This window comes from Hippopotamus amphibius, chromosome 11 (assembly GCF_030028045.1).
Source record: "Hippopotamus amphibius kiboko isolate mHipAmp2 chromosome 11, mHipAmp2.hap2, whole genome shotgun sequence".
In the NCBI taxonomy this organism is placed as follows: domain Eukaryota; kingdom Metazoa; phylum Chordata; class Mammalia; order Artiodactyla; family Hippopotamidae; genus Hippopotamus; species Hippopotamus amphibius.
Genome location: NC_080196.1, coordinates 39,466,277 through 39,493,971, shown reverse-complemented (window position 1 = coordinate 39,493,971; position 27,695 = coordinate 39,466,277). Strand labels below are relative to the sequence as shown.

The 27,695-nt window shown below is 41.4% G+C and overlaps 1 protein-coding gene across 3 annotated transcripts in view; it reads left to right on the top strand.

Moving 5' to 3' along the window:
- The window catches only part of CMTR1 (cap methyltransferase 1), a 55,218-nt gene that overhangs the window by 20,591 nt on the left and 6,932 nt on the right, over nucleotides 1–27,695 (top strand). Inside the window, exons 9-18 of one of the 3 annotated variants that reach the window (XR_009047977.1) lie at nucleotides 3,262–3,460; nucleotides 4,232–4,350; nucleotides 6,340–6,436; nucleotides 6,756–6,888; nucleotides 7,549–7,728; nucleotides 23,988–24,044; nucleotides 24,820–24,877; nucleotides 25,383–25,451; nucleotides 26,371–26,568; nucleotides 27,510–27,639. Coding sequence is in view for 2 of the 3 variants with exons in the window: in XM_057698905.1 (XP_057554888.1) it covers nucleotides 3,262–3,460; nucleotides 4,232–4,350; nucleotides 6,340–6,436; nucleotides 6,756–6,888; nucleotides 7,549–7,728; nucleotides 23,988–24,044; nucleotides 24,820–24,877; nucleotides 25,383–25,451; nucleotides 26,371–26,568; nucleotides 27,510–27,632 (1,233 nt within the window). In the remaining variant the exon portion in view is untranslated. The remainder of the gene's footprint in view (nucleotides 1–3,261; nucleotides 3,461–4,231; nucleotides 4,351–6,339; nucleotides 6,437–6,755; nucleotides 6,889–7,548; nucleotides 7,729–23,987; nucleotides 24,045–24,819; nucleotides 24,878–25,382; nucleotides 25,452–26,370; nucleotides 26,569–27,509; nucleotides 27,640–27,695) is intronic. The other 2 variants (XM_057698906.1, XM_057698905.1) reach the window with 2 other exon arrangements.

The following is a 27,695-nucleotide window of genomic DNA, read 5'->3' as shown; positions in this document are numbered from 1 at the left end:
GCTCCAGATGATTTCCTTTAAACCCCTGCCTGGCAGAGGAACTCTGTCAAGCTGATGGGAAGTCACAGCATTATTTTGGGCTTTTGAATGTAAATGCCTCCAGCAGCTGGTATCTGGTTATTGTCTTTTGCTGTCAGGAAAATGAAGTAGGCATCAGGTTTGTGCCATTCAGGTCAAGGGTGGAGATGTTAGTTACATAGGAAAAGGCAGCCGTGTTTGTGATGCTTCAGGCAGCTTCTTGAATTGATTGATAGTGGCCATGGAGAATTGCCCTTTCAGAGATGTTCTTCTGTACTCCACTGTAAAAAGTGATTTCTCTTCAGCTCCTAGTGTTTTCTTCTCTGTTTTCACCTCTGTTTTCCCCCGAGGACCAGAGTGACAGCCAAGCCCAGCAGGCTTGGTGTGTTTTTCAGGCGAGACACTCTAGAGCAGCCCCAGCAGAGGTGGGAGTGGCAGAATCCCCAGGCACATGCCCAGGTTTGCTAGGGTCTCATTGGCTCTTGAATCAGGCAGATTATAGAATAAGAGTGTGGAGAACTTGAAGCTTGGAAAAATGTGAGGAGGTTGGAGGTGGGAAGCTGGAGGGAGGGTCTGAGGTTTTTCAGTGTGTTTCTGCTTTTGCAGGTTGTGGTAAAAGAAGAAAAGAGGCTAGGGTAGGGAAATAAAGAAATCATAAATAAGAATTGGAAGGGACAAGGGAAAGAAGGGAATTTAGATTCTTTGGGTATATGGAAGCATATTATAAACCAGAACATTACGTGAGGGACTTGTGTGCCTGGGGTTATTGTTAAGGTAAGAAAACATTACTGTGAAGCGTAACAGGAGACAAAAACTGAATGTAGATATTTAAGTTTCAGTGCTATCTTAGACGAAATTAGCACTTACAAAGTGCCCGCTGTGTGGGGAGCACTGTGCTAGGCATTGCAAAGATGAAAGGATGGAAGGGACAAGAATTTTGACCCTAAGAAATTTGGTCTAGTTGAATATAATGTCATCCTACGTTTGTTTAGTATTGTACAGTTTCTAAAGGTCTTTGGCAAATGGTACTTTAATCCTACAACAGCCTTAAGAAATAACCTACATTAGTCCCAGTTTACAGTTGAGGAAGCTCGAGCATAAAGACATAAATTGTGGGCTTGTCTTTGATTGCACAGCCAGTCAGTGGCAGAGGTGAGAATCCCAGCTGTCTTTCTGTGAAACAACCTCTAGTCACGGCCTGTGAGGGCAGCACGTCTTGAAATCACAGAACAGGTCGTATTCATGCTCTCTTTTTGGAGGTGAGATGCTTTCATTGATTCAGTCCCCTTCCTTCTCCCAGTCTTCCTTTGGGCCTGCTGTTCACCTGGAGAGGCTGGAGCCTGGGGTTAGGACATGGCCAGTGGTGAGGAACAACGTTTTCACTCTTGCCAGCGTGTGTAGGCCTTAAACTTGTGACTCCTGCTTCACTACCACTTTGCAGCCTGGGAAGTGTTGCATAATATTCTTGGCAAATGCCATTAGGTCTTTTTTTGTATTCAAATGAATATAATCCAAAAATATGAATAATTGATGGCTCAAGAACAAAGAATGCTAGGGTGGAGTTGCAAGGGAAGGGGAGAAAGAGCTGATATACCCCAGCATGCTGAATGGGCTTGTCACAGGATGATGAAGTTTATTTTTAGCTAAAGTCACTTTCTCCCGAGTCTTTTTCACTGTTTTGATAAGGTAGATAACCATCATCAGAGGCAAGGCCCTTGTCACCTAGAAAGTGACAGGATTGTGAGCGTTAGTATTTCCATTTCTTTCTTATAACTGTTTTCCCTGAAGCTTTCTGATCTTTACGTAGCAGTTACAGAGCTCTGGACAAGCACCCAGCCGTGCCAAACTGGTAGAGAGAGAAGGCTGAGCTGCCTTAGCCCCTTTCTGTTGGATGTTCATCAGGGTCCCCTGCATTCACCCCCTCTAGAACTCAGTCTCTTGTCACCAGTGCAGATGATACCCCTCTCCGCTGCGGAGGGTCAGGACAAGTAGAATTCATCATCTAGGGCCCAGGTGCGTAGAAGAGAAGTGTAAACATACACTCTAGGTCTGCATGCAGCATACATTTTGTTTTATTTATTTATTTATTTATTTATTTATTTATTTATTTATTTGGCTGCACCATGCGGCTTGCGGGATTCAGTTCCCCGACCAGGGATTGAACTTGGGCCACGGCAGTGAAAACCTAGAATCCTAATCACTAGACCACGAGGGAACTCCCAACATTTTAGATTAAGAGTTAAAGCCACTCAAGTGGCCAAAACTATAATCCAATAAAAATACAAATGATGATTGTAATTTAGTTATTCCTTAGGTGGGTGGGTGCTCTTATGGCTTCCTGGAAGCTGCACACCATTGTCTCCTGTTCTCTCTGCCTTGTCAGCTTTCAGCTGTGTACCGCCCAGGCCCTGGCTAGCAGAGGGGCAAAGGCAGGAGAAGAAGGGGGTGCGGGAAAGGAGGAGACTTAGTGTACTGTGGTATCTTGGATGGGGTCATGGAACAGAACAAGGGCTCTAGTGAGATCTGAATCAATTCTGGACTTTATTAATACTAGTGTACCTGTGTCGGTTTCTTAATTTTGACAAATGACAATGTAAGATGTAAATAAAACTGGGTGAAGGGTATATGCAAACTTTAGCATTGCAGCTTATCTATAAATCTAAAATTATTCCATGCCAAAAAGTTAATTGGGAAAAAGAGGGAGAACCTCAGAGGAAGGGCAGAAGGGAAGCAGAGGCTATGATCTGGAAAGATAGGCCCTGTGGCTGGGAGGGGGTGATGTGAGAGCCCCTCACATTTTGATTGGACAGGAAGGCCTGCATCTAACAGTCAGGCTGATGGGATTCTGATTTAGCTTTGTTGCAGACTGTGCACAGGTCACTTCGTGTCTTGGTGTCTCTTTTTCCCTGTCTGTAATGTGGGACTCTTATAAGGCAAGATATGGTGAGGAAAAGATGCTGAGAAATAAGAAATGCACACTTAGATGCCCATTAAGATGTTCTTGTTAGGGGTCTGAACGAGGCCTGGTGATGTAAAAGGCATCAGGGGTATTTTGAGGTCAGGATGGGCAACTCTGGAGGGCGATGCTCACAGAGGACGTGTTTCCTGGTGGTTGTGGCCCTGGCAGGAACTCTGCATTGTGCTTGCTGAAAGGCTTATTTTACTCCCCCTGCCTTCTCTTTCCTGCTCCCCACTGAGCCATCTTTTTCCCCTTCCTCCCCTGACTTTCACTTGCCTCTGCAGAAACCACTGGTGAAGGACCGGGAAGCTGAGCTTCTATACTTTGCTGACGTCTGTGCAGGCCCAGGTGGCTTCTCAGAGTATGTGCTGTGGAGGAAGAAGTGGCATGCAAAGGGCTTTGGAATGACTCTGAAGGGTCCTAATGACTTTAAGCTGGAAGACTTCTACTCGGCCTCCAGTGAGCTCTTCGAACCCTACTACGGTAGGGACGTGAGGAGGATGCGAGGGGCTTTAAGGGACAGTTCTCTGTGGAGACTTTAGGTCAGAAGTAGCTAATGTCCACTTGCCATGTTTTCTTTCCCAGGTCTCTCAGCCTGGGGTTCCCAGCCCATGTCATGAAGGTCTCAGTTCCCTGTAGACTGTCCCTTTTTACCCCGGGCCTGTGGGATACAGGTTAAACACTCCACTAGGCAGACTCTCATCAGAGGCATATTAGTTCCCCCTTTCTTCTCTTGTGACAGGAGATGATGAAACTGCCTGATCTCTGGCTGGGAACTGGCAGGATTATTTTAACACATACAAACCCACACCCATCTCTAGCCCTGTATGCCAGACAGCTCAGCAGCCCCCCAGCAGTTCCCTCCACTCTATTTTTTTTGTGTGATTTTTCAGCAAATCCTAAGTCCTTTGTTAACAGTTCTTATTAAGAAATTGATATTGGTTCCTAAATGTAGGTGCTTTAAACACAGCTTTGATCTTGAATATGAAGACCTTCTGTTTCAGTTGATGACTCTTGGCTGGTCAACTCCTTTGAACTCTGTTTTATTATAGCAGGGCCCTGTTTTTGCCTCCTGTCCATCACTGCCAGGCAGCCTTGTGTAACAGGTCCTTCAGTGAGTTGCTTCTCATAGGGGTTTATTCCTGGGCCTCGAGGTCCACCTGGTACCTGTGTTCACAGCTCCAGAGAGCTTGGGTCCCAGCTCCAGGGATGCACAGGGCATATGAGCTAAATGTGAATCTTGTGTCCTGTCAGGTGAGGGTGGAATTGATGGAGATGGAGACATCACCCGCCCGGAGAATATCACTGCTTTTCGGAATTTTGTCCTGGATAACACAGATCGCAAGGGTGTCCACTTTCTGATGGCCGATGGGGTAGGTACCCTGCTTTTCATAGGGTGATGCTTTAGAGATTTATCATGTTAGAGGCTTGAGAATTGTTTTTTTTTTGTTTGGTCCTTTAGCTGCCCCAGAAGGTGGTAGCTCATTATTCAGATAGTAGGGATGTGTGATGTATGTTTTTATTCTTTTTGTATTGATACATCTTTTCAGTGGTAACTTTGTCAAAGCTGTGATGTTGTGGGCATCTTTGCTTGGAGCAAGTAGACCTTCTCAGCTCACTTCTTCAAAGGGCCTTGGTTGGCTGTGAGACGGGGTGAGCAGGGCAGACCATGACCAGAATGAGCTAGGCAGAGCTGACCAGGAAGAACATTTCCATCATTTGTCACTTGGGTGCTGCCCCTGGCAGAGGCCCTCTATACATGGCTGCTCCTGATCCTCCGGATGGGCTGATCACATACCCTAAGGCAGCAGCCTAAGGGGCTCCTCAGGAGGCTCTGTCAGTGGCTGGGTTAAAGTGAATATTCAAGTTGCCCATTTCTTGGGCAGCTGCTTGACGCATAGAGGCGAGTCCCCTGCAGCTTTCTCACCTAGTAATCTGATGCTGCAGGTAGTCTTTTCTGGAACAAGCCACAACTTATGGTAGAGGAGGGTCAGGGAACATGGCAATTGCTCCAGGGCCACATGGCCAGAGTCGAGAAAAGCCTCTTGAGCCCCTCGGGTAGCCTCTCAAGCAGTAGCCTTGTGGAAAGGTGAAGAAATGTTTAGGTGTCAGCACAGGATCTGAACATGCGCTTGCTCACCAAAGCTTTGTGCACAACAGGGGACAGGAGATGGGCTTGGGTGGAGGCGAGGGAGGGGCTGCTGCAGCTGAGCTTGTGGGGTTCTGATAGTGCTTAGGAGGCAGCCCTGCAGTGTGTCTGCTAGAGCGGCAAACTCAAGGATGTCCTTCTGGCTTAGGCCACATAGACTGTGTGTGATTTTTGTTTTTGTTTTTTTTCCCCCTGTTAACAGGCATGCATTTTAAGAAGCATCTGTAAATCTGGAAGACATTGCTAAACGTTTTTGATTCTGGAGACCTGACCAGGCTGGGGCCAGCTTAATGGAGGCCAGCCTTTTTACTAAATTCTTGTGATAAACACATAACATAAAATTTACCATTGCAACTATTTTTAAGTTTACAGTTCAGTAGTTTTAAATATATTCACACTATTGTGAAGCATCTCCAAAACTTTTTCAATTTGCAAAATTGAAACTCTGTACCCCATTAAAGAACTCCTCCTCTCTCTTCCTATCACAGCCCCTGGCCTCCTTCACTTCTGTGTGAACATGGCTGTCTGTTCCCTGCTGGGATCTCACAGGGAGGGAGACTACTCCAAGAATAGCAGTGTACATTCTTTGAACAAATACCCTGGCCAGAGATGCTACCAGCTGGAGGGAGAGGCTCCATGGTCTTGGGACAGGAAAGGGGGTTTTGTGAATAAATCCTTGGTCAGCAGAGAAAGAGAGATTACTGTCAGAGTAATGCTAACTTTTCTCCTGTCACCAGACTGGGGCCTGTTCAGTGGTCAGCCCAGGACTGAGCGAGCCTATGCAGAGTTTCAGGCCAGACATACTGCCTGGGTCTCATTGGACTCACCAGGGAATTCAGTTTTCTATCTTGTAGTTGGCCTGTGACTAGCGTATTTTGCCTCTGTTCTCCATACTCTTCCCTTGGATTCCCGCATGAGTTTTAAAATTTTCTGGACCATATCCTTGGAGGAGCAGACTTGGTTCGATCCCCAGGAGTCACAGAGCAGGAAGACAGCACTGGCTCAGTGGTCAGGCCCGGATCCCAGGTGCTGTCTTCACCATGATGAGCCATGTGACCACGCCAGAGAATCTAAACACCACACTATGTCTTTATCAGTCAGGTGGTGATCAGTGAAAACACTTCAAGAAATCTCAGGGAAGGTGAGGTAAGAGAACTGTTTTCAGTCCTCATCACTCCTCTTTTCTACCCCGATGCTTGTGCTCTCATTTCAGGGTTTCTCAGTGGAGGGACAGGAGAACCTGCAGGAGATCCTCAGCAAACAGCTGCTGCTCTGCCAGTTCCTCATGGCGCTGTCCGTTGTCCGGACAGGTGACTCTGCCTCTGCTCTCTCCCCACCCAGCACCCACTAGAGGCCTTGTTAGACAAGAGCACGTATAGGGGTTGGCTTGGAAGTTAAAAAACAATCGTTTATATCAGGTGACAGGTTGCTGAATGAAGAATTTAGGGAAACAAGTGCTGTAGAATCCCCCCAGTCCCCTCTAAAACTGAGTCTTTCTCTTACATGGCCTGTGACTTTTCATGGACCCAAGTGCTGGGTCCCTGACTTTGTCATTCTCCCTGAGACTACCTTACCAACTGCCTGGAATGGAAGCTGCTGACTGCTATTGGTGTTTTCTCTCCAACCTAGGAGGCCACTTAATCTGTAAGACCTTTGACCTCTTCACACCATTCAGTGTGGGGCTCATCTACCTGCTGTACTGCTGCTTTGAACGAGTGTGTCTATTTAAGCCGATTACCAGCCGTCCTGCCAACTCAGAGAGGTGAGGCTCTCCATTTTAATCAGACTAGTTGGCTAAATGTCAGAACAGCAAGTCCTGGTGCATCTCTGGCATGACCACTCAAGCTAGATTAAAAACCTTGACTTAAAAAAAGTGATTGGAGCCAAGAGGTGTCAGGATTTTGATTTTATTGGTTCTTTGATGTACCATTCAGCCTCTGCCTCCTTCTCCACAAACTTTATTCACCACACTTATGTGGGCGATCCTTGGCTTGGCCCAGGAGGGAGAAGGAGAACAATAGAAGGGTCACCTGGAGGGACAAGTGGGCCACCAACCAGAGGCACACAGTGCCCGTGTGCAATGTGAGAGAAGATGCAGCCAATCTGAATTGCTAGGTGGCTTGTTAAAAACACAGATTTCTGGGCCCCATCCCTGGAGAGTCCGATTGTCTTTATTTTAACAGACTTCCCAGGTGATAGTGATGCAGCCAGCCTGGCACAGGGCATTTGGTAACAACTGCCATAGTGAGTAGAAATACAGCCCAACATAAAAAGAAGGGATTTGAGGTGAACTTTGCAGCACACAGTTTGTGCTGTTCTTTGTGTGTAGGCAAGAGCTTCGTGACTCAGCAAGGGGATTGGGGAAGAGGAAATGTGCGAGGGAAACCCTTGTTCAGTGGAGTGACAGGGTATCTCCTGCCAGGTATGTGGTGTGCAAGGGCCTGAAGGTGGGCATAGATGATGTGCGGGATTACCTCTTCTCAGTCAATATTAAGCTCAACCAGCTGCGGAACACTGATTCCGACGTCAACCTTGTGGTCCCCTTGGAGGTGATCAAGGGAGACCATGAATTTACTGACTACATGATACGGTCCAATGAGAGGTAAGTAAACTGATGTGGTTTTTTCTTTGTTTTTGTATTTGCTTTTTGCTGGCACCATTGGCATAGTAAGAGAGACCAGAGAATAAAGAACTGAATGACTGGCTCTTGGTGTATCACTTTGTCAGCTGTGAAAAATTGGTAACTGGGATTGGTCTGCTCGTTTCAGGGCTTCCTGGGAGTTTGGGTACCTTGAGGACTTTCTTCCTGCTCTCATGCCCTGTCATAAGGGTGGCCAGTGGGAGCCTAGCTGGCATAGCCCTGCCCATGGGAGCCTGAGTGTGATAGTGAAACCTGGCAGAGAGCAGACTCGTTCTGTGTTCTGTGTCCTCGGAGGAAGCAGTAATTTCCCTTTAATTGTTTCCATTTGTAAAAGGCCACCATAGTTTGTTGCCCTGTGAAGTCCCCTGGTTGGAAGCAAGAGATGGCTGGAAAGCCAGTATATAGCATGCTTTGGAAGTTTCTGGTACCAAAGCTTTTGCTAGTCCATGAGTTCCTAAAATGGGCCATGTGAATGCTGGTTTTTGTTGTTGTTTGTTTTTATTTTTAACCTTCATTACTTGTTTTCCCCCACTCCCTGTTAGTGGTGATAATTTAAAGTTGTAACAGTTGGCTCAGCTTTCTAAGTGGGCAAGCCTCATTGAACAGTTTTCTGAGGTAGGTTGGAGAATTGTATAGTAGCAGTGAATCAATAGAAATGCTTTCTTAGGGGGCCAGACAGGTGTTGGAAAGGTCATTTCTAAGAGTGCAATCCCAAGTCTCCCCGATAAGTTTGAATGTATAGGTGTCCCTAGAGAAACATAGAAGGAGAGGAAGTCTTTATCCATCTTATCCATCATCTCTCAGTCTTTTAACTTTCCATGGTACTGCCACGTAAGCTCTCTCATCTTGATGTAAGGCTAGGCACCAAGGTGGAGCAGATACTGAGTTTCAGCACGTTGTAGATGAGGAAACAGGCCTGGGACCAGCATAGAATCAGCAAAACCAAGGCTTTGTAACATTTCTGGACTTCTTTTTGTTAAGCCTTGCTCCCATCTGATATGGGTGTTTGCAGATGCACAGCAAAACTGGACTTCTCAATGCTCCCAATTGCACAGAATGTTTAAGCAACGCTGTGAATTGATTTGTGTTTTCATTAAGTTGTAGGAATAATTTATATATTCTGAATACAAGTCTGGTGTGTTGTGAATATTTTTCCCCAATCTGTGGTTTGCCTATTCATTTTCTTAATGGTGTCTTTTGATAAGCAGAAGTTAAATTTTTTTGAGTCCTTTTTTTTTTTTAAAGATTTATTTCATTATTTATTTTATCTTTGGCTGCATTGGGTCTTCGTTGCTGTTCATTGCGGAGCACCAGCTCTAGGCATACAGGCTTCAGTAGTTGCGGCACATGGGCTCAGTAGTTGTGGCTCACGGGCTCTAGAGCACAGGCTCAGTAGTTTTGGCACACGGGCTTAGTTGCTCCGAGGCACGTGGGATCTTCCTGGCCCAGGGATCGAACTCATGTCCCCTGCATTGGCAGGCGGATTCTTAACCACTGCACCACCAGGGAAGCCCAAGAGTCCTTTTTTTAATTGTAAAATATACATAACATAAAATTTATCATTTTAACCCTTTTTAAAATGTATAATTCAGTGGCATTAAGTACGTTCACATTGTTGTGCAACCATCATCACGATACATTTCCAGAACTGTTTAATCATCCAAAGTAGAAACTCTGTACCTGTGAAACAATAACTCCCATTCCCTTTATCCCCAGCCATTGGTACCCTCTATTATTTTCTATCTCTGTGAATTTGCTTATTGCAGGTACCTCATGTTAGTGCATTCATACAATATCTGTCCTTTTGTGTCTGGCTATTTCACTAAGCATAATGTTCTCAAGATTCATCATGTTACAGCGTGTCAGGATTTCATTTCTTTTTTAAGGCTAAGTAATTCATTATATGTACATACCACATTTTGTTTATTCATTCAGCTGTTGACGGCCATTTAGGTTTTCCCCACATTTTAGCTGTTGAGAATAATACTGCTATGAACATCAGTATGCAAAGTAACTGTTTGTGTCCCTGCTTTCCTTTTGTCTGGGTATACCTCTGGAAGTGGAATTGCTGCACCATTTTACATTCCGACCAGCAATGCACCAGGGTTCTAATTTCTCCACATCTTCACCAACACTGTTATTTTTAACTTTTTCTTCATAATAGCCATCCTAGTGGGTCTGAACTAGTATCTCATTGTAGTTTTGGTTTGCATTTCCCTAATGACTAATGATGTTGAGTATGTTTTCATGTGCGAATTGGCTGCTTGTATATCTTCTTTGGAGAAATGTCTATTCAAATCCTTTGCCCATTTTTATTTTATTTTAAAAATTTTATTTATTTTTTTATTGAAGTATAATTGACTTACAATATCATATTAGTTTTAGGTGTACAATATAGAGATTTGATATTTTTATACATTACAGAATGTTCACCAGAGTCTAGTTACGGTCTGTCACCATAAAAAGTTACGATATTATTGACTATAATCCTTGTGCCGTACGTTACATCCTTGTGACTGCTTTTTTAACTGGGAGTTTGTACCTCTTAATCTCCCTCTCTGATTTCACTCATTCCCCTCCCACTTCCCTCCCCTCTGGCAGCCACCAGTTTGTTCTCTATATCTGTGAGTCTTGTTTCTGTTTTGTTATGTTTGTTCATTTGTTTTGTTTTTTAGATTCCACATATAAGTGAGGTCATACAGTATTTATCTTTCTCTGACTTATTTTACTTAGAATAACACTCTCTCGGTCTATCCAAGGTATTGCAGATGACAAGATTTCATTCTTTTTTATGTCTGAGTAATAGTCCTTTGTGTATATGTACCACATCTTCTTTATTCATCTATCAGTGGACACTTAGGTAGGTTGCTTTTGTATACTGGCTATTGTAAATAATACTGCAGTGAACATAGGGGTGCACATATCTTTTTAAATTAGTGTTTTTGTTTTCTTCAGAAAAATAGCCAGAAGTGGAATTGCTAGATTGTATGGTAGTTCTGTTTTTAATTTTTTGAGGAACCTCTACCCTGTTTTCCATAATGGCTGTACCAATTTACATGCCTACCAACAGTGCATGAGTGTTCCTTTTTCTCCATATCCTCACCAACACTTGTTTTTTTGTTGTCTTTTTGATAATAGCTATTCTGGCAGGTGGAGGTGATATCTCCTGGTTTTGATTTGCATTTTTGTTATGGTTAGTGATGTAGAACATCTGTTCATGTGTCTGTTGTCCATCTGTATGTCTTCCACAGAAAAATGCCTATTCAGATCCTCTGCCCATTTTTAATCAGGTGTTTTTTTTTTTAAATTGAAGTGTATTTGACTTACAGTGTTGTGTTTTTAGTGTACAGCAAAGTGATCAGTTTTATATATATATATAAAATGTTTTATTTTTCAGATTCTTTTCCATTATAGTTTATTACAAGATATTGAATATAGTTCTTTTTTTATAGCTGAGTAATTTTCCATTATGTATGTATGTATATATCACATCTTCTTTATCCTTTCATATAGGTGTTTTTTTTTAATAGCAATACTTTTTTAAAAAGTTGTTTATTTATTTATTTATTTATTTTGGTTGTACTGGGTCTTTGTTGTGGCATGTGGGCTTCTCTAGTTGTGGCCCGCAGGCTCAGTGGTTGCAGTGCATGGGCTCAATAGTTGTGGTGAGTGGGCTTAGTTGCGATATATGGGATCTTAGTTCCCTGACCAGGAATCAAACCTGGGCCCCCTGCATTGGGAGAGCAGAGTCTTAACCACCTTACCACCAGGGAAATCCTGTTTGTTTGTTTGTTTTGTTTTAATTTATTTTATTGGCTGTGTTGGGTTTTTTTTGATGTGCGCGGGCTTTCTTTAGTTGCGATGAGTAGGAGCTACTCTTTGTTGTGGTGCGCGGGCTCCTCATTGCCATGGCTTCTCATGTTGTGGAGCTCGGGCTCTAGGCACATGGGCATCAGTAGTTGCAGCACATGGGCTCAATAGTTGTGGCTCATGGGCTCTAAAGTGCAGGCTCAATAGTTGTGGCACACGGGCTTAGTTGCTCAGAGGCATGTGGGATCTTCCTGGAGCAGGGATCGAACCCGTGTCCCCTGCATTGGCAGGTGGATTCTTAACCACTGTGCCACCTAGGAAGCCCCTATTTGGCTTTTTTTTTGATGTTGAGTTGTATGAGTTCTTTGTATATTTTGGATTATAACCCCATATCAGATATATTGTTTGCAGGTATCTCTCTCCCATTTAGTAGGCTGCCTTTTTGTTTTGTTGATAGTCTCCTTTGCTGTGCAAAAGCTTTTTAGCTTTTGATGTAGTGTCATTTGTTTATTTTTGTTTTTGTTTTTGTTTCCCTTGCCTAAGGAGACATATTAAAAAAAATTGCTGAGACTGATGTCAAAGAGCATAATGCCTGTGTTTTCTTCTGAAAGGTTTATGGTTTCAAGTCTTACTTATATTTAAATCTTTAATCCATTTTGAGGGATTTTTTTTTTTTGTAAATGGAGTGAGAAAGTAAGCCAGTTTGATTCTTTTGCGTGTAGATATCCAGTTTTCCCAACACCCTTTATTGAAGAGGCTGTCTTTTCCCCATGGTATATTCTTACCTCCATTGTCATAGATTAATTGCCCATACTTCCCTAGTTTGAAATTAGGGAGTGTGACACCTCCAGCTTTGTTCTTCTAATGATTATTTTGGCTATTTGGGGTCTTTTATGGTTTCACACAAATTTTAGAACTTGTTCTAGTTCTGTATAAAATGCCATTGGTGTTTTGATAGGGATTGCATTGACTCTGTAGATTGCCTTGGGTAGTATGGTCATTTTAACAATATTCTTCCAATCCATGAGCACAGTATATCTTTCCTTTTTTTTTTTTTTTTAAATCTTCAGTTTCTTGAATGAATCAGTGTCTTTTAGTTTTCTGAGTATAGGTGTTTTACCTCCTTGGTTAGATTTATTTGTAGGTATTTTATTTTTTTGATGCAGTTGTAAATGGTATTGTTTCATTAATTTTTCTTTCTGATAGTTTGTTGTTAGTGTATAGAAATGCAACAGATTTCAGTATATTAATTTTGTATCCTACAACTTCACTGAATTCATTTATTCTAATAGTTTTTTGGTGGCATCTGTAAGGTTTTCTATATATAGTATCATGTAATCTGCAAACAGTAACAGTTTTACTTCTTTCCAATTTGGATACCTTTTATTTCTTTTTCTTGTCTGATTCTGTGGCTGGGACTTCCAATACAGTGCTGAATAAAAGTGGTGAGAGTGGGCATTCTTGTCTTGTTCATGATCTAGAGGAAAGATTTACATCTTTTCACTGTTGGGTATGATGTTGGCTGTAGGTTTGTCATATATGGCTTTTGTTATGTTGAGATATGTTCTCTCTACCAACTTTATTGAGAGTTGTTTTGTTTTGTTTTGTTTTTTGGTCATAAATAGATGTTGAATTTTGTCAAAAGCTCTTTTTTGTATCTACTGAGATGATCATACGATTTTTATTCAGTTTGTTGATGTGGTGTATTATGTTGATTGATTTGCAGATATTTAACCATCCTTGCATCCCTGGGATGAATTCCACTTGATCATGGTGCATAAATCTTTTTAAAGTATTGTTGAGTTTAGTTGCTAATATTTTGTTGATTTGTACATCTGTGTTTATCAGTAATATTTGGCCTGTAATTTTCTTTCTTTTTTTTTTGGTGTCTTTGGTTTTGATAGCAGGGTGATGCTGGCCTAGTAGAATGAGTTCAGAAGCATACCTTTCTCTTCAGTTTTTCAGAGTAGTTTGAGAAAGATAGGTGTTAACTATTCTTTAAATGTTTGTTAGAATTCACCTGTGAAGCTGTCTGGTCCTGGACTTTTGTTTGTTGGGAGGTTTTGTTTGTTTGTTTTTACTGATTAAGTTTTATCGTTGGTGAGCACTCTGTTCATATTTTCTATTCTTTTTTTTCTTTAAGAACTTTTATTGAGATATAATTGACATACAATAAACTGCATATATTTAAAGTGTACAATTTGATTTTCTTTTCTTATTATTGTATATATGGCAATCCCAATCTCCCAATTCATTCCCCCCCCCAAGCCCCTTGCTTTCCTCCTTTGGTGTCCATATGTTTGTTCTCTACATCTATGTCTCTATTTCTGCCTTGTCTATTACTTCTTTTTTAAAAAAATTTATTGAAGTGTAGTTGATTTACAGTGTTGTGTTTAATTTCTGCTGTACAGCAAAGTGACTCAGTTATACATATATACATTCTTTTTCATATTCTTTTCCATTATGGTTTATCATAAGATATTGAATATAGTTCCCTGTGCTATACAGTAGGACCTTGTTGTTTATCCATCCTATATATAATAGTTTGCATCTGCTAATTGCAAACTCCCAATCCTTCCCTCCCCCTCCCCCCTCCAGCAACCACAGGTCTGTTCTCTGTGAGTCTGTTTTTGTTTCGTAGATATGTTCATTTGTATCATATTTTATTTTAAAAAATTTTTGCTTTGTTAATATGTTGGCTGTGTTGGGTCTTCGTTGCTGCACACGGGCTTTCTCTAGTTTCAGTGACTAGGGGCTGCTCCTCGTGGTGCGTGGGCTCCTCATTGCCGTGGCTTCTGTTGTTGCAGACCACAGGCTCTAGGCACATGGGCTTCAGTAGTTGCGGGACGTGGGCTCAATAGTTGTGGCTCACGGGCTCTAAAGCACAGGATCAATAGTTGTGGCACATGGGCTTAGCTCCTCCACGGCATGTGGGATCTTCCTGGAGCAGGGATTGAACCCGTGTCCCTGCATTAGCAGACAGATTCTTAACCATTGCATGACGTAGGAAGCCCTGTGTCATTGTAGATTCCACATATAAGTGATATCATATGGTATTTGTCTTTCTGACTTACTTCAGTCAGTATGGTAATCTCTAGGCCCATTCATGTTGCTGGAAATGGTATTATTTCATTCTTTTTAATGACTAATACTCCATTGTGTGTGTATGTGTGTATATATATACACACACCATATCTTCCTTATCCATTCATCTATCAGTGGATTCTATTTCTTCTTAATTCAGTCTTAAGAAGTTGTATGTTTCTAGCAATTTATTCATTTCTCCTAGGTTGTCCATATAATTGTACTTTTTTATTTCCTTTGTATTTCTGTGACTTCTCTTTCATTTCTGATTTTATTTATCTGGAGCCTCTCTTTTTTTCTTGATGAATTTGGCTAAAAGTTTATCAATTTTGTTTAGCTTTTCAAAGACCAGCTTTTAGTTTCATTGATCTTTTCTATTGTTTTCTTGTCTCTATTTCGTTTCTTTCTGCTGTAATCTTTATTATTTCTTCTACTAACTTTGGGTTTTGTTTCTTTTTCTTTCTCTAGTTCATAAAGGAGGTGTATGGTTAGATTGTTTGATATTTTTCTTGTTTCCTGAGATAGGCTTGTATTGCTATAAATTTCCCCCTTGATCTGCTTTTGCTGTGTCCCACAGATTTTTGGATCATTGTGTTTCCATTTTCATTTGTCTCTAGGTGTGTTTTAATTTCCTCTTTGATTTCTTCAGTGACCCATTAGTTGTTTAGTAGCACACTGTTTAGCTTCCAAGTGTTTGTGTATTTTGTAGTTGATTTTCAGTTTCATACCTTGTGGTTGGAAATGATGTTTGGTATGATTTCAGTCTTTATTAATTTATTGAGACTTGGTTTGTGGCCTAGCATGTGATCTACCCTGAGAATGTTCCATGTGTACTTGAAAATAATGTGTATTGTACTGCTTTTGGATGGAATGTTCTATATCTTTATATCTATGTATATATCTCTATTGAGTCAGTCTGGTCTAATGTGTTATTTAAGGCCAGTGTTTCCTTATTGATTTTCTGTCTAGATGATCTGTCCATTGATGTAAGTGGGGTGCTAAAGTCCCCTACTATTATTGTGTTATTGTCAATATTTCCCTTTATGTTTGTTAGTATTTGCTTTATGTATTTAGGTGCTCCTATGTTGTATACATTTATATTTATAATTGTTATATCTTCTTGTTGGATTGATCCCATTGTGTAATGTCCTTATGTCTCTTGTTACAGTGTTTGTTTTAAAGTCTATTTCATCTGATACAGGTATAGCTACCCTAGCTTTCTTTTAGTTTCCATTTGCATGGAATGTCTTTTCCATCCTCTCACATTCAGTCTCTGTGTGTCTTCAGATCTGAAGTGAGTCTTACAGGAAGCATATATGTGAGTCTTGTTTTTTTATCCATTCAGCTACTGCATGTCTTTTGATTGGAGCATTCAGTTCATTTGCATTTAAAGTAATTATTGATAGGTATGTACTTATTGCCATTTTGTTCACTGTTTTCTGGTTGCTTTTGCAGTTATTTTTGGTTCTTTTTCTTTTGTTCTCTTACCTTGTGATTTGATGACTGTCTTTAGTGTTATGTTTGGATTCCTTTCTCTTTTTTCTATGTATATTTATAATAGGTTTTGGTTTGTGGTTACTATGAGATTAATATGTAACAATCTATATATATGTGATTAAGTTGATGATCTCTTAGCTTTGAATGCATTCTAAAAACCTTGCATTTGTACTTCCCTCTTCCCCCTCCCACGTTTAATGTTTTGACATCATATCTTATATGCTTCTGTTTGTGTATCGTTTTACTTATTGCGGATATCAATTATTTTACCATTTTTGACTTTAACCCTCCCTACTAGCTTTGTTTATTTATTTATATTATTTATTTATTTGGTTGTGCTGGGTCTTAGTTGCAGCAGGCATGCTCCTTAGTTGCAGCAGGTTGGCTCCTTAGTTGCGGTTTGCCGGCTCCTTATTGTGGCATTCGAACTCTTAGTTGCAGCATGCATGTGGGATTGATAACTTCCGACCAGGGATCGAACCCAGGCCCCCCTGCGTTGGGAGCACAGAGTCTTAACCACTGTGCCATCAGGGAAGTCCCTCCTGCTAGCTTTATAAGTGGCCAGTTTACTAACTTTACTGTATATCTGCCTTTACCAATGGGATTTTTCCTTTTGTAGTTTTCATATTTATAGTGGCCTTTTCTTTTCTGCTTTGAGAAGTCCCTTTAACATTTGTTTTAAAGCTGGTTTAATGTTGCTGAACTCTCTCAGCTTTTGCTTGTTGGTAAAAATCTTTATCTCTCCTTCAAATCTGAATGATAGTCTTGCAAAGTAGAGTATTCTTGGTTGTAGACTTTTTTCCCTTTCATCACTTTGAATATATTGTGCCACTCCTTTCTGGTCTGCAAAGTTTATGTTGAAAAGTCAGCTGACAATCTTATGGGAGTTCCCATGTATGGAACTAGTTGCCCTTCTCTTGGAGCTTTTAAGATTCTCTCTTTACCTTTTAATTTTTGCCATTTTAATTACAGTGTATCTTGGTATTGACCTCTTTGGGTTCATCTTATTTGGGAGTCTCTGTGTTTCCTGGACTTTCTGTGTTTCGTGGATGTCTGTTGCTTGTGTGATTTATACTATTCTGTCTTCCATTTCACTGATCTGTTTCTCTGTATCATCTAATCTGCTGTTGATTCCTTCTAGTGTATTTTTTACTTAAGTTATTATATTCTTCGCTCTGTTGGATTCTTCTTTATATTTTCTAACTCTCTGTTAAACTTCTCACCATGTTCATCCATTCACCAAATTCATTAAGCTTCCTTATGGTCATTACCTTGAACTCTTGATTGGGTAGATTGCTCATCTCCACCTTGCTTAGTTCTTCTGGGGTTTTGTCTCATGCCTTCATTTGGGATATATGCCTAATTCTCTGTGTTTATTTCTGTGTATTAGGTAGGTTGGTTGCATTTCCCGATCTTGGAGAAGTGGCCTTGTATACAAGATGTCCAATGGGGCCCAGCAATACACTCCTCTCTGGTTACCAGAGCTATGGGCTCTAGGGGTGTGGACTGCACGGACCCTTCTTTGTGGCGGGGTCGACTGTTGTGGGTGTGCTGTTAGGTGGGGCTGGCCCCCGACCCAGTTGGCTGCCAGGCCCTGCCTTTTGTGGTAGTTGCCAGCTTGCTGGTAGGTGGGATTGGGTCCCATTATGGCTGACTGCCTGACTGCCCCCAGGAGGGTCCTGGTGCTGGTGCTCATCCACTGGTGGGTGGGGCCTGATCCTAGGGTGATGGCTGTGGGGCCCAGGGGCTGGCTGGTGCTGGCTGCTCATGTGGATGGGGCTGAGTCCTGAGGTAGCTCTCAGAGGAGCTGGGGGTCTCAGGACTGGTGCTAGCCTGTTGGTGAGTGGGTAAGCCCCCAGCACTAAGAGGTAGAAGGAGGATGCCAAAATGGCACTTGCTCACACCAGTGTCCTCCTCATGGTAGAATAAGCTCCCTCAAAATGGCAGCTCTCAGCATGCATCTATGTCACCAGGAGGAATCCCAGTGGCTTCCTGTCTCTCTAGGAGGCACTCTAAGATCAGCAAGTGGGTCTCACCCAGGCTCCTTTAAAATTACTGCCTGAGCGTTAGGACTTGGGAGTATGTGAGAATTTGCATGTGCCCTTCAAGAGCAGTATCTGTGTCTCCTACAGCCCTCCAGCTCTCTTCTCGCTGGCCTTCAAAGCCAGACTTTATGGGGCTTGTCTTCCTGGTGCAAAGCTCTTGGGCTGAGGAGTCCAATCCAGGGCTTGGATGCCTGAGTCCTTGGGGAGAGCCTCTGCAATTGTGATTATCCTTCCATTTGTGAGTTACCTACACAGGTGTGTGGGTCTTGACTATACCATATCTCTGCTCCTCTTACCCATCTCGTGGTTTTTGCTTTGTGTCTGGAAAATCTTTTCTGCTAGTCTTCAGGTTGTTCTCATAGATAGTTGCTCTGTAAATAGTTGTAATTTTGGTGTCCTATGCAACGAGGTGAGCTCAGGGTCTTCCTACTCCGTCATCTTGGCCACGCCTCCCTTTGCCCATTTTTAAATTGGTTTGATTTTTATTGTTGAGTTATAGGAGTTCTTTATATGTTCTGGGTATTAATCCCTTAATCAGATACATGATTTGAAAATATTTTCTTGCATTCTGTAGGTTGTTTTTTTTACTGTATTGATTGTGTCCTTTGATGTACAGAGGTTTTAAATTTTGATGTAGTCCAGTTTATCTGTTTTTTCTTTTATTGCCTGTGCTTCTGGTGTCATTCAAGAAATCCATTGCTAAATCCAGTGTCATGAAGCTTTTCCCTGTGTTTTCTTCTGAGAGTTTTGTGGCTTTAGCTCTTATGTTTAGGTCTTTGATTCATTTTGAGTTGATTTTTGTAGATGGTGTAAAGTAAGGGTCTAATAACTTCGTTCTTTTGCAGGTGGATATCCAGTTTTCCCAGCACCATTTGTTGAAAAGACTCCATTCTTCATGGAATGGTCTTGGCACACTTGTTGAAAATCATTTGATCATGTATGTGAGGCTTTATTTTTGATCTCTCTCCTCTGTTCCATTGGTCTTGATGCCAGTACCACACTGTTTTACTGTGGTGTTGTAGTGAGTATTTATGAAATCAGGATATATGAAGCCCCCAGCTTTGTTCTTCATTTGCAGTATTGTTTTGGCTATTTGCGGTCCTCTGAGTTTCCATATGATTTTAAGGATGGGTTTTTCTGTTTCTGCAAAAACTGCCGTTGGGATCTGGGTAGGGATTGCATTGAATCTGTAGATTGCTTCAGGTGGTATTGTCATGTTAACATTGTTAAGGCTTCCAGTTCATGAACACAGCGTGCCCTTCCATTTATTTATGTCTCTTCTCATTTCTTTCAGCAGTGTTATGTAGCTTTCAGTGTACAGGTCTTTCCCTGACTTGATTTAATTTATCCCTCAGTATTTTATTCTTTTTGATGCTGTTGTAGAGTTGTTAATTTCATTTTCAGATTGTTCATTGTTAGTGTATAGAAATGTGACTGATTTTTGCCTGTTGATTTTGTATGCTGCAAGTTGGCTGAAATTTGATTATTATAACAGTTTCTTTGTGGAATCTTCAGGATTTTTTGCATAAAAGATCATGTCATCTGTGAACTGAGATCATTTTACTTCTTCCTTTTCCGTTTGATTGCCTAGAGTTTTAAATTTTGATGCTGAAATCAAGTTTATCAATTTTTTCTTTTTGTTGGTGATTTTTGTTTTCTAAAAAATTTTCACTTACAGTAAGAAGTCATGAAAATATTCTCCTGTTTTCATCTAGAAGTTTTATAGTTTTAGCTTATATGTTTAGGTCCATAGTCCATCTGAAATTAATTTTTGTATATGATGTGATATAGTGACTGAAGTTCTTTTTTTCCTTATAAATATCCAGTTCTAGCACCATTTGTTGAAAATACTTTTCCTTTTCCCATTTAATTGCTTTGGCACCCTTGTTGAAAATTATTTGACTGTATGTGTGATTTTATCCAGGGTACTCTGTTTTGTTCCACTAATCTGTCTGTCCTTTGTTATATTCTCTTGATGATTATACCTTGAAAAAAATCATCTTAGATCAGTTAGTGTATGTTCTCAATCTTTGTTCTTCTTTTTCAAGATTGTATTGGCTAATCTAGTTGTTTTTTGTTTGTTTTGCATTTCCATATAAATTTTAGAATCAGCTTGTCAGCTTCTACAGTGGGCCTGCTGTAGTTTTGATGGAGATTACATTAAATTTATAGGTCATTTTGGGAAGAATTGACATCTTAACAATATTGAATTTCCCCACACATGAACCAAAAAATAACCGTTTATTTAGGTTCTTTAATGTCTCTCAGCAGTTTTATAGTTTTTTCAGTATAGGGGTGTTATACATCTTTGGTTAAATTTATTTCTAAGAATTTTATGGGTTTGGATGCTATTGTAAATGGTATTTTAAAAATTTCCTTTTCTAATTGGTCATTGCTAGTATATGGAAATACAATTGATTTTTGTATATTGACTACGTATTTTGTGTAAATGCTTAATTTACTTAATAAGTTCTAGTGGTTTTGTAGATTCCTTAAGATTTTTTACATATATAACCATGTCTTTTGCAAATAAGTAATTTTATGCTTTCCTTTCCAATTCGTATGCCTTTTAATGTCTATTGACAGATGAATAAATATATATATATTCCTTTATGTGTGTATATATCTATTTAAAGGAATTAAAAAGGGATTAATAAAGGGAAATGTATAGCATTAAATATATATATATTTAAACAAGACACAAACTTCAAAAGACTACAGATTTATAGATTAATTACCCCTCATGAAAATAGACACAGAAATCCTTAATAAAATATTAGTAAATCAAATTTAGCAATATATAAGAGTCATACTCATGGCCAACTTGAGTTTATCTAAAAATGCAACGTTTATATGCTTTTTGAAAATCATTCATTGTACTCTACTGTGTTAAAGTAATAAAGAAAAATAATATAATAATTTTCATAGACACAGAAAGAGTATTTGACAAAATCAAACACCCATGCATGATTAAAAACTCTCAGCAAATTAGGACTATAAGGAAACTTTGTCAGTCTGATAAAGGACATCTACAAAAAACCTACCTACAGCTAATATCATACTTAATAGTTAAACACTTTATACTTAAAATCAAGAATAAGGCAAAGATGTCTGTTTTCAGCATCATACTGGAGGAACTAGTCAGTGCAATAAAGCAAGAAAAAAACCAGAACTACCATATGATCCAGCAGTTCTACTTTTGAGTATTTATGAGCCCCCTACCATGTTCACTGCAGCACTATTCATAATAACCAAGATTTGGAAACAATCTAAATGTCTATTGACAAATGAATGGATAAAAAAAAAAAATGTGGCATATACACAAATGGAATATTTCCTTTCAGCCTAAAGAATTTCTTTTAGAATTAATTTTTTAGTGCAAGTCTGTTAGAGAGTAATTCCTTCAGCTTTTATCTTTTGAAAATGTATTTATTTCTCTTTCGAAGGATATTTTCATTGCATTTAGAATTTGAGGCGTTTTTCTTTTAGCACTTTAAAATATTGTTCCATCGTTCTCTGCCTTTCTTGTTCTTGATGTGAAGTCAGCAATTATTCTTATCACTGTTTTTCTCTATGTGTCCTTTCTCCTCTGACTGCTTTCTAGATTTTCCCTTTGTATTTTGTCAGTTAATCTATGGCAAGGGAAGCAAAAATGGACAAGAATATACAGTGGAGAAAAGACAATCTCTTCAGTAAGTGGTGCCAGGAAAACTGGTCATCTACATGTAAGAAAATGAAATTAGAACATTTTCTCACACTACATACAAAAATAAACTCGAAATGAATTAAAAACCTAAATGTAAAACTGGAAACTATAAAACTAGAAAACAAGGGCAGAACACCCTTTGACATAAAGTTTAGAAATTTTGTGCAGGGGGAGGGCATCAGGCCCAAAGGCAAAGGAGACAAAAATAAAGACATGGGACCTAATTAAAAGCTTTTACACAGCAGAGGAAATCGACAAAATGAAAAGGCAACGTACTGAATGGGAGAAAATATTTGCAAATGATATGACTGATAAAGGGTTAATATCCAAACTATATAAACAGTTCATATAACTCAATATCAAGGAAAACAAACAACTCGATTAAAAAAATGTGCAGAAGACCTGAATAGACATTTTTCCAAGGAAGACATACAGATGGCCAATAGGCATATGAAAAGATGCTCAACATCACTAATAATCAGAGAAATGCAAATCAAATGAGATCACCTTGCACTTGTCAGAATGGCCATTGTCAAAATGTCTACAAATGACAAATGTTGGTGAGGATGTGAAGAAAAGGAAACCCCAGTACACTGTTGGTGGGAATGTAAATTGGTGCCGCTAACTGTGGAAAACAGTTCCTAAAAAAACTGATCCAGTATGTGATCCAGCAGTTCCACTCCTGGGTATATATACGAAGAAAATAAAAACACTGATTTGAAAAGATTACATCCCAGTGTTCATAGCTTTATTTGCAATAGCCAAGATATGGAAGCAAACTATGTGTCCATCAACAGATGAATGGATAAAGAAAATGTGATATATATAGATACACACAGACACACACACACAATATAATATTAGTCATAAAAAAAAGAATGAAATTCTGGCATTTGCAACAGTGTAGATGGACCTAGAGTGATGGACCTTAGTAAAACCAGTCAGACAGAGAAAGACAAATACTGTATGTTATCACTTATATGTGGAGACTAAAAAATAAATGAATGAATAATAAAACAAATGGACTCACAAATTTAGAGAACAAACTAGTGGTTACAAGTGGAGAGAGGGAGGAGGGGAGGGGAAGATGGGGTAGGGGATTAAGAGGGTCAAACTACTATGTATAAAATATATAAGCTACAAGGATATATAGCCAATATTTTATAATAACTTTAGAGTATAATATATAAAAATTTTGAATCACTGTGTTGTACATCTGCAACTAGCATAATAATATAAATCAGCTATACTTCAGTAAAATAAATAAAACCATTTATCACTAATATATTTTTCATTTCTAGAGTTTTTATTTGCTTTTTGAAAATATAGTTTTTATATCTCTACCAGTATTCTCCATCTTTTTACACATGTTATATCTTTTCCACTAGGCCCTTTAACATGTTTTTCGCAGTTATTTTAAAGGTCCTGTCTGGTAATTCCAACATTTGTATTATCTCTGGGTCTTGTTCTGTCGGACTGTTTTCCTTCTCGTCAGTGGGTCACATTTTCTTGCTTTATTACGTCTCACTTTTTAAATTAAAAGGCAGATGTTGTGTCCAAAAGAGTCATAGAGACTAAAGTAGAAGGGGTGGCTGTGAGTGCAGGTAAATCAGTTTAGTATGTAGTTGAACTAGGTCTGGGCTCTGTTGTTTTTTTATTTAGAATCAGTTCAGGGAATTCCCTGGTGGTCCAGTGGTTAGGATTCTGCGCTTCCATTACAGGGGCGCAGTTTCAGTCCTTGGTCAGGGAACTAAGATCCTGTGAGCCATGCTGTGGCCAAAAAGAAAAAAAAAATTAAAAAAGAAAAGAATCAGTTCACTACTGCTTTGAAAATTTTAAGGATGAGATCAGAACCTTCATTTTAGTTGGACTTGGGATCTGAGTGTTTGGAGGGTTTGACTCAGCAGGCCCCATGTAACTGTACCTTAAGGGTGTGGTCAAGGGGGTTCTCTTTTGACTCTCTGGCCCCTCCCTCAAACATAGATGACCACTGCTCTGGCTAAAATTCTCTGTGCTGATGTCTGTTGGCTGTCTTTTTTGGTAATACTTCTGAGATAAAAATCACCTTTTTCTTCTAGCCATTGTAGTCTGCAGATCAAAGCTCTGGCCAAAATCCATGCCTTTGTTCAAGACACGTGAGTGTTGCCCCTTTCCAGAATTCACCTATTACAAGGGAAGATCTTTATGTTTTGTTTCTCCTCCTGAGCTCTTTGTTTATTTTATGTCTACAAACATTTAAAAATACCTACTTTTTTATCTCGTACTTTGCTGTAGTCTCTGAAGGATGCCAGAGAAGCAAATGGCATGAACCTTGCCCTCAAAGACTTATGCTGTCTTTGGACAGATAAGAGTAACCCAGGAAAAGGATACAGGAAGAGTTGTTAACAACTCTACATCAGAGGATGTAGAGTGACATAGTATGTGCAGAATATATAATATTCAGGGGACACAGAGTAAAGAGTGATCAAGAGAGGAGAGGTAGGACTGGTCAAGGAGAACCTTTGGTAGGGGTGAGCATAAGCTAATTCATTTTCTGGGGCGTGGTGACATTCACCGGGATGGACTAAGTGTGACCTGTGTCAGAGGAGGAGCCAGCATGTGCCGACGGGTAATTGGAAGAAGGGTGTGTGGGGACTCTGACATCGAGGGTGGTCAGGAGGGTGGTCTCCTCCCTTCCCTTTTGTGGTGGGACAAGGAGGTCATCTCATTTTGTGTAATCTGAGCTCCCATCTCCAAGAGGCAGAGCCGTGTGAGTCTTATAAGCACCCTGGTGTTGGCAGCTTGGCCTCGTGCGAGCATGCGTACTTTCATTCACACGGACTTCCTCTCTGGGGTTTTGATGGGTGCGCAGGAGGCACACTCTTTGTATCTCTTGGAGGTTTTAGTCACTCACTGGCTTCATTTTCTCAGGACCCTGAGTGAGCCTCGGCAGGCAGAGATCCGGAAAGAGTGCCTCAGGCTTTGGGGGGTGAGTGTCTCCTCATCCCATTTTTGGTCCAGGGCAGGGAAGCTTTAGAGAAGAATGGGACTGACTCCCAATCAGTCACTTTAGGGTCCAGCCCCCAAGCCCCTAATGCAAAAGTGTGCCTACCCTCACAGCACTCCAGAGGTGGACGTCTCAGCATTGTCAGGAGTAACCTCCTTGGCCCTTTCACTGCTCGTTTAGCCCTACAGGCTGGTCAGAAAGGACAAGGGTGGTGGGTGAACAGGCCTCATTTTCCTGCTGGTGGCCCTGGGTAGCGACACTGACCACAGAGAGCCCCAGACAAAGGTAAGTGGCCTTTGGGATGTGCTACCACAGGGCCTGAAAGGGAGCAGGGACTGGATTAGCCACCTCTCTTTTTCCAGCTTCCTTTGTTGTATGCCATTTCCTCTTGCCCAGTCTGTGCCTATGCCCTTGCCTGCATAGACTCACACACAGCCTTGGTCAAAAGTGCATTTGAAAGCCAAAGCTCTTTGCTATCTTATTTTAGATCCCAGACCAGGCTCGAGTTGCTCCTTCTTCCACAGACCCAAAATCTAAGTTCTTCGAGCTAATCCAGGTAAGCTTGGTATCTGGTGAATATAAAAAGTTAGGCCTAATTAGATGTGGTATCATTGAGACCCCCAGATGCCTGGCCTCTAGAGGGCTTGTGCAGGTACCACATGGGCTCCAAGGGGCTGGGCTGAGGCCACTACAGGTGGGAACTTCTGGTGTAGGGTGGTGTATTCCCTGAGAGCCCATCAGGCTGCCTGAAGAGTCTTGGCCTGAGATATGTTGTGTTCAGCATTCCTGCTGCCCAAAGGGTGGTGCTGGCTCTCACTCCCTGGCAAGTTTAGGGTCCCCTGAGATGTACCTGCAGGGGAGACATGACGTGTGGGATGATCTTAGGCTGGGGAGCTGGTCAGAGGCCCAGGAAGGCTGCCAGGAGAGCTCCACAGTGGAGCTGGCCTAAACCTAGGCCCCCTGTTCTGTTTCTGGTGAGTGGTCCTTGGAATTCTTCTGCCCTGTGTTTTCCTACCACCTGACTTCCAGCTTTTCCCTGGGCTTCATTTAAATCTGGCCCAGATTATGGGCCGTTGTGCTCATTTTGTAGGGTCAGGGACTAGAGAATGAGGTTCAAGATGGCCTCAAAAAAATAGCATGTGTAAATTTTTCTAAATGGGTGGAGAGATCACTTAGCTGCTTTCAAACCAACTGCTTTCGAGTCTTTGCCTTCAGTTTTATTGAAGGGGAGGCTTTTATATTCTGGTGACATTTCCTTATAGCTCTGGTAAATCGATCTGTACTCGGGGACTTGGTGTTCTTTCCTTTCCCAGCCTCTCGTAATAGGTCCTAAAGGAACACTCCAAGCAAACAGAATTAGATCCCAGTTAGTGCATGGTTAGGTAGAGCAGGGGGAGTGTTTCAGAGAGCAAGTGCTTCCTGTGCTTCCCCTCTCCCAGCCTGCCCTAACCCCCTGCCCCACCCCCACCCCCCAGGCACCCGTACTGAGCGCCTGTCCCTTCCCCCAACCCAGCCGTGTTTTCTCTGACCCGGGGCTGCAGGGCACTGAGATTGACATCTTCAGCTATAAGCCCACGCTGCTTACTTCCAAAACCCTGGAGAAGATCCGCCCAGTGCTCGACTACCGCTGCATGGTGTCTGGCAGTGAGCAGAAGTTCCTCATCGGCCTGGGGGTAAGTCTGCAGCTGGCTTCCTACCCAGCTTGGGTGGCAGAACCTTGCTCTCTGTCTGTGGGAATCTGGACAGCGCCTGCCACACTTGGTGCGCGTTCTCTTGGCACCAAGGAGCTGGAGCTTTGACCCCAGGGAAGGTACTTCTTGAAACTTCACTTCCTTTCTTCCTCTGAATTAGCCAAGTATCATTCATTCATTCTTTCCTGTTTCACTTATTCATGTATTTGTTTACTCACCTGTCCATTGCTCAAGGGAATGTCCTCTTTTCTTCTGATGTGGAGCTTCCTAGGCCAGCAGGATGGTCAGCAGGCTAAGCTAGCTTGAGCCCATGCAGCCATTTCTTTGCAACACCACCACCACCCCCATGTCATCCCCTGTCTTGCAGAGACACCATCTATCCTTATTCTGGTGCCTTTGGAGCCTAAAATGAGGTGAGGGAAAGCCTTGGCAGTTCTGTATCTTAGTTGGATAAAGTCCTCATCGCTTTCTCTTTCCACGCTTGACTTGTCTTTCTGTAGAGTTTTCTCTCTTCTTCCTCACTTAATTTCTCTGTGCCCTCTCACACTTTATCTTTTTCTCTTTTTACTTTCTCTCTCTGCTCTGTTTTCTGGACCCTTCACCAAACCCACTTCAGACATACACCAAGCTGGATCTTTCTTGAGGGCCTCTGATCACGGACTCGGGCCTCTTGAATGGTGCCCTGAGCCTGTTCCCTCCCAGTGGGACAGAGTCAGAACTCTCCTCTTCCACTGAGGCAGTGGAGGACGACACTGTCATTAAAGTGTATGAAGTATAACTGACTAATCTCTTCTAGATCTTTTCTTCTGGTATTTCCCAGTCCCATGAGCTTGTCCCACCAACTTAAAGCCCTTTTGAGAACTGGGCCTCTCACCGCTCAATCTCTGTGTCTGCCTGACCTGGCCCTTTCTCTCTGCCCATAGAAGTCTCAGATCTACACGTGGGATGGCCGCCAGTCAGACCGCTGGGTCAAGCTGGACCTGAAGACAGAGCTACCCAGGGACACTCTGCTCTCTGTGGAGATTGTCCATGAGCTGAAAGGGGAGGTCAGAGGTGGTTCTGCTCACGTGTTATGGCTTTGCCATCTAGGGAACTGGGGCACAGCTGAG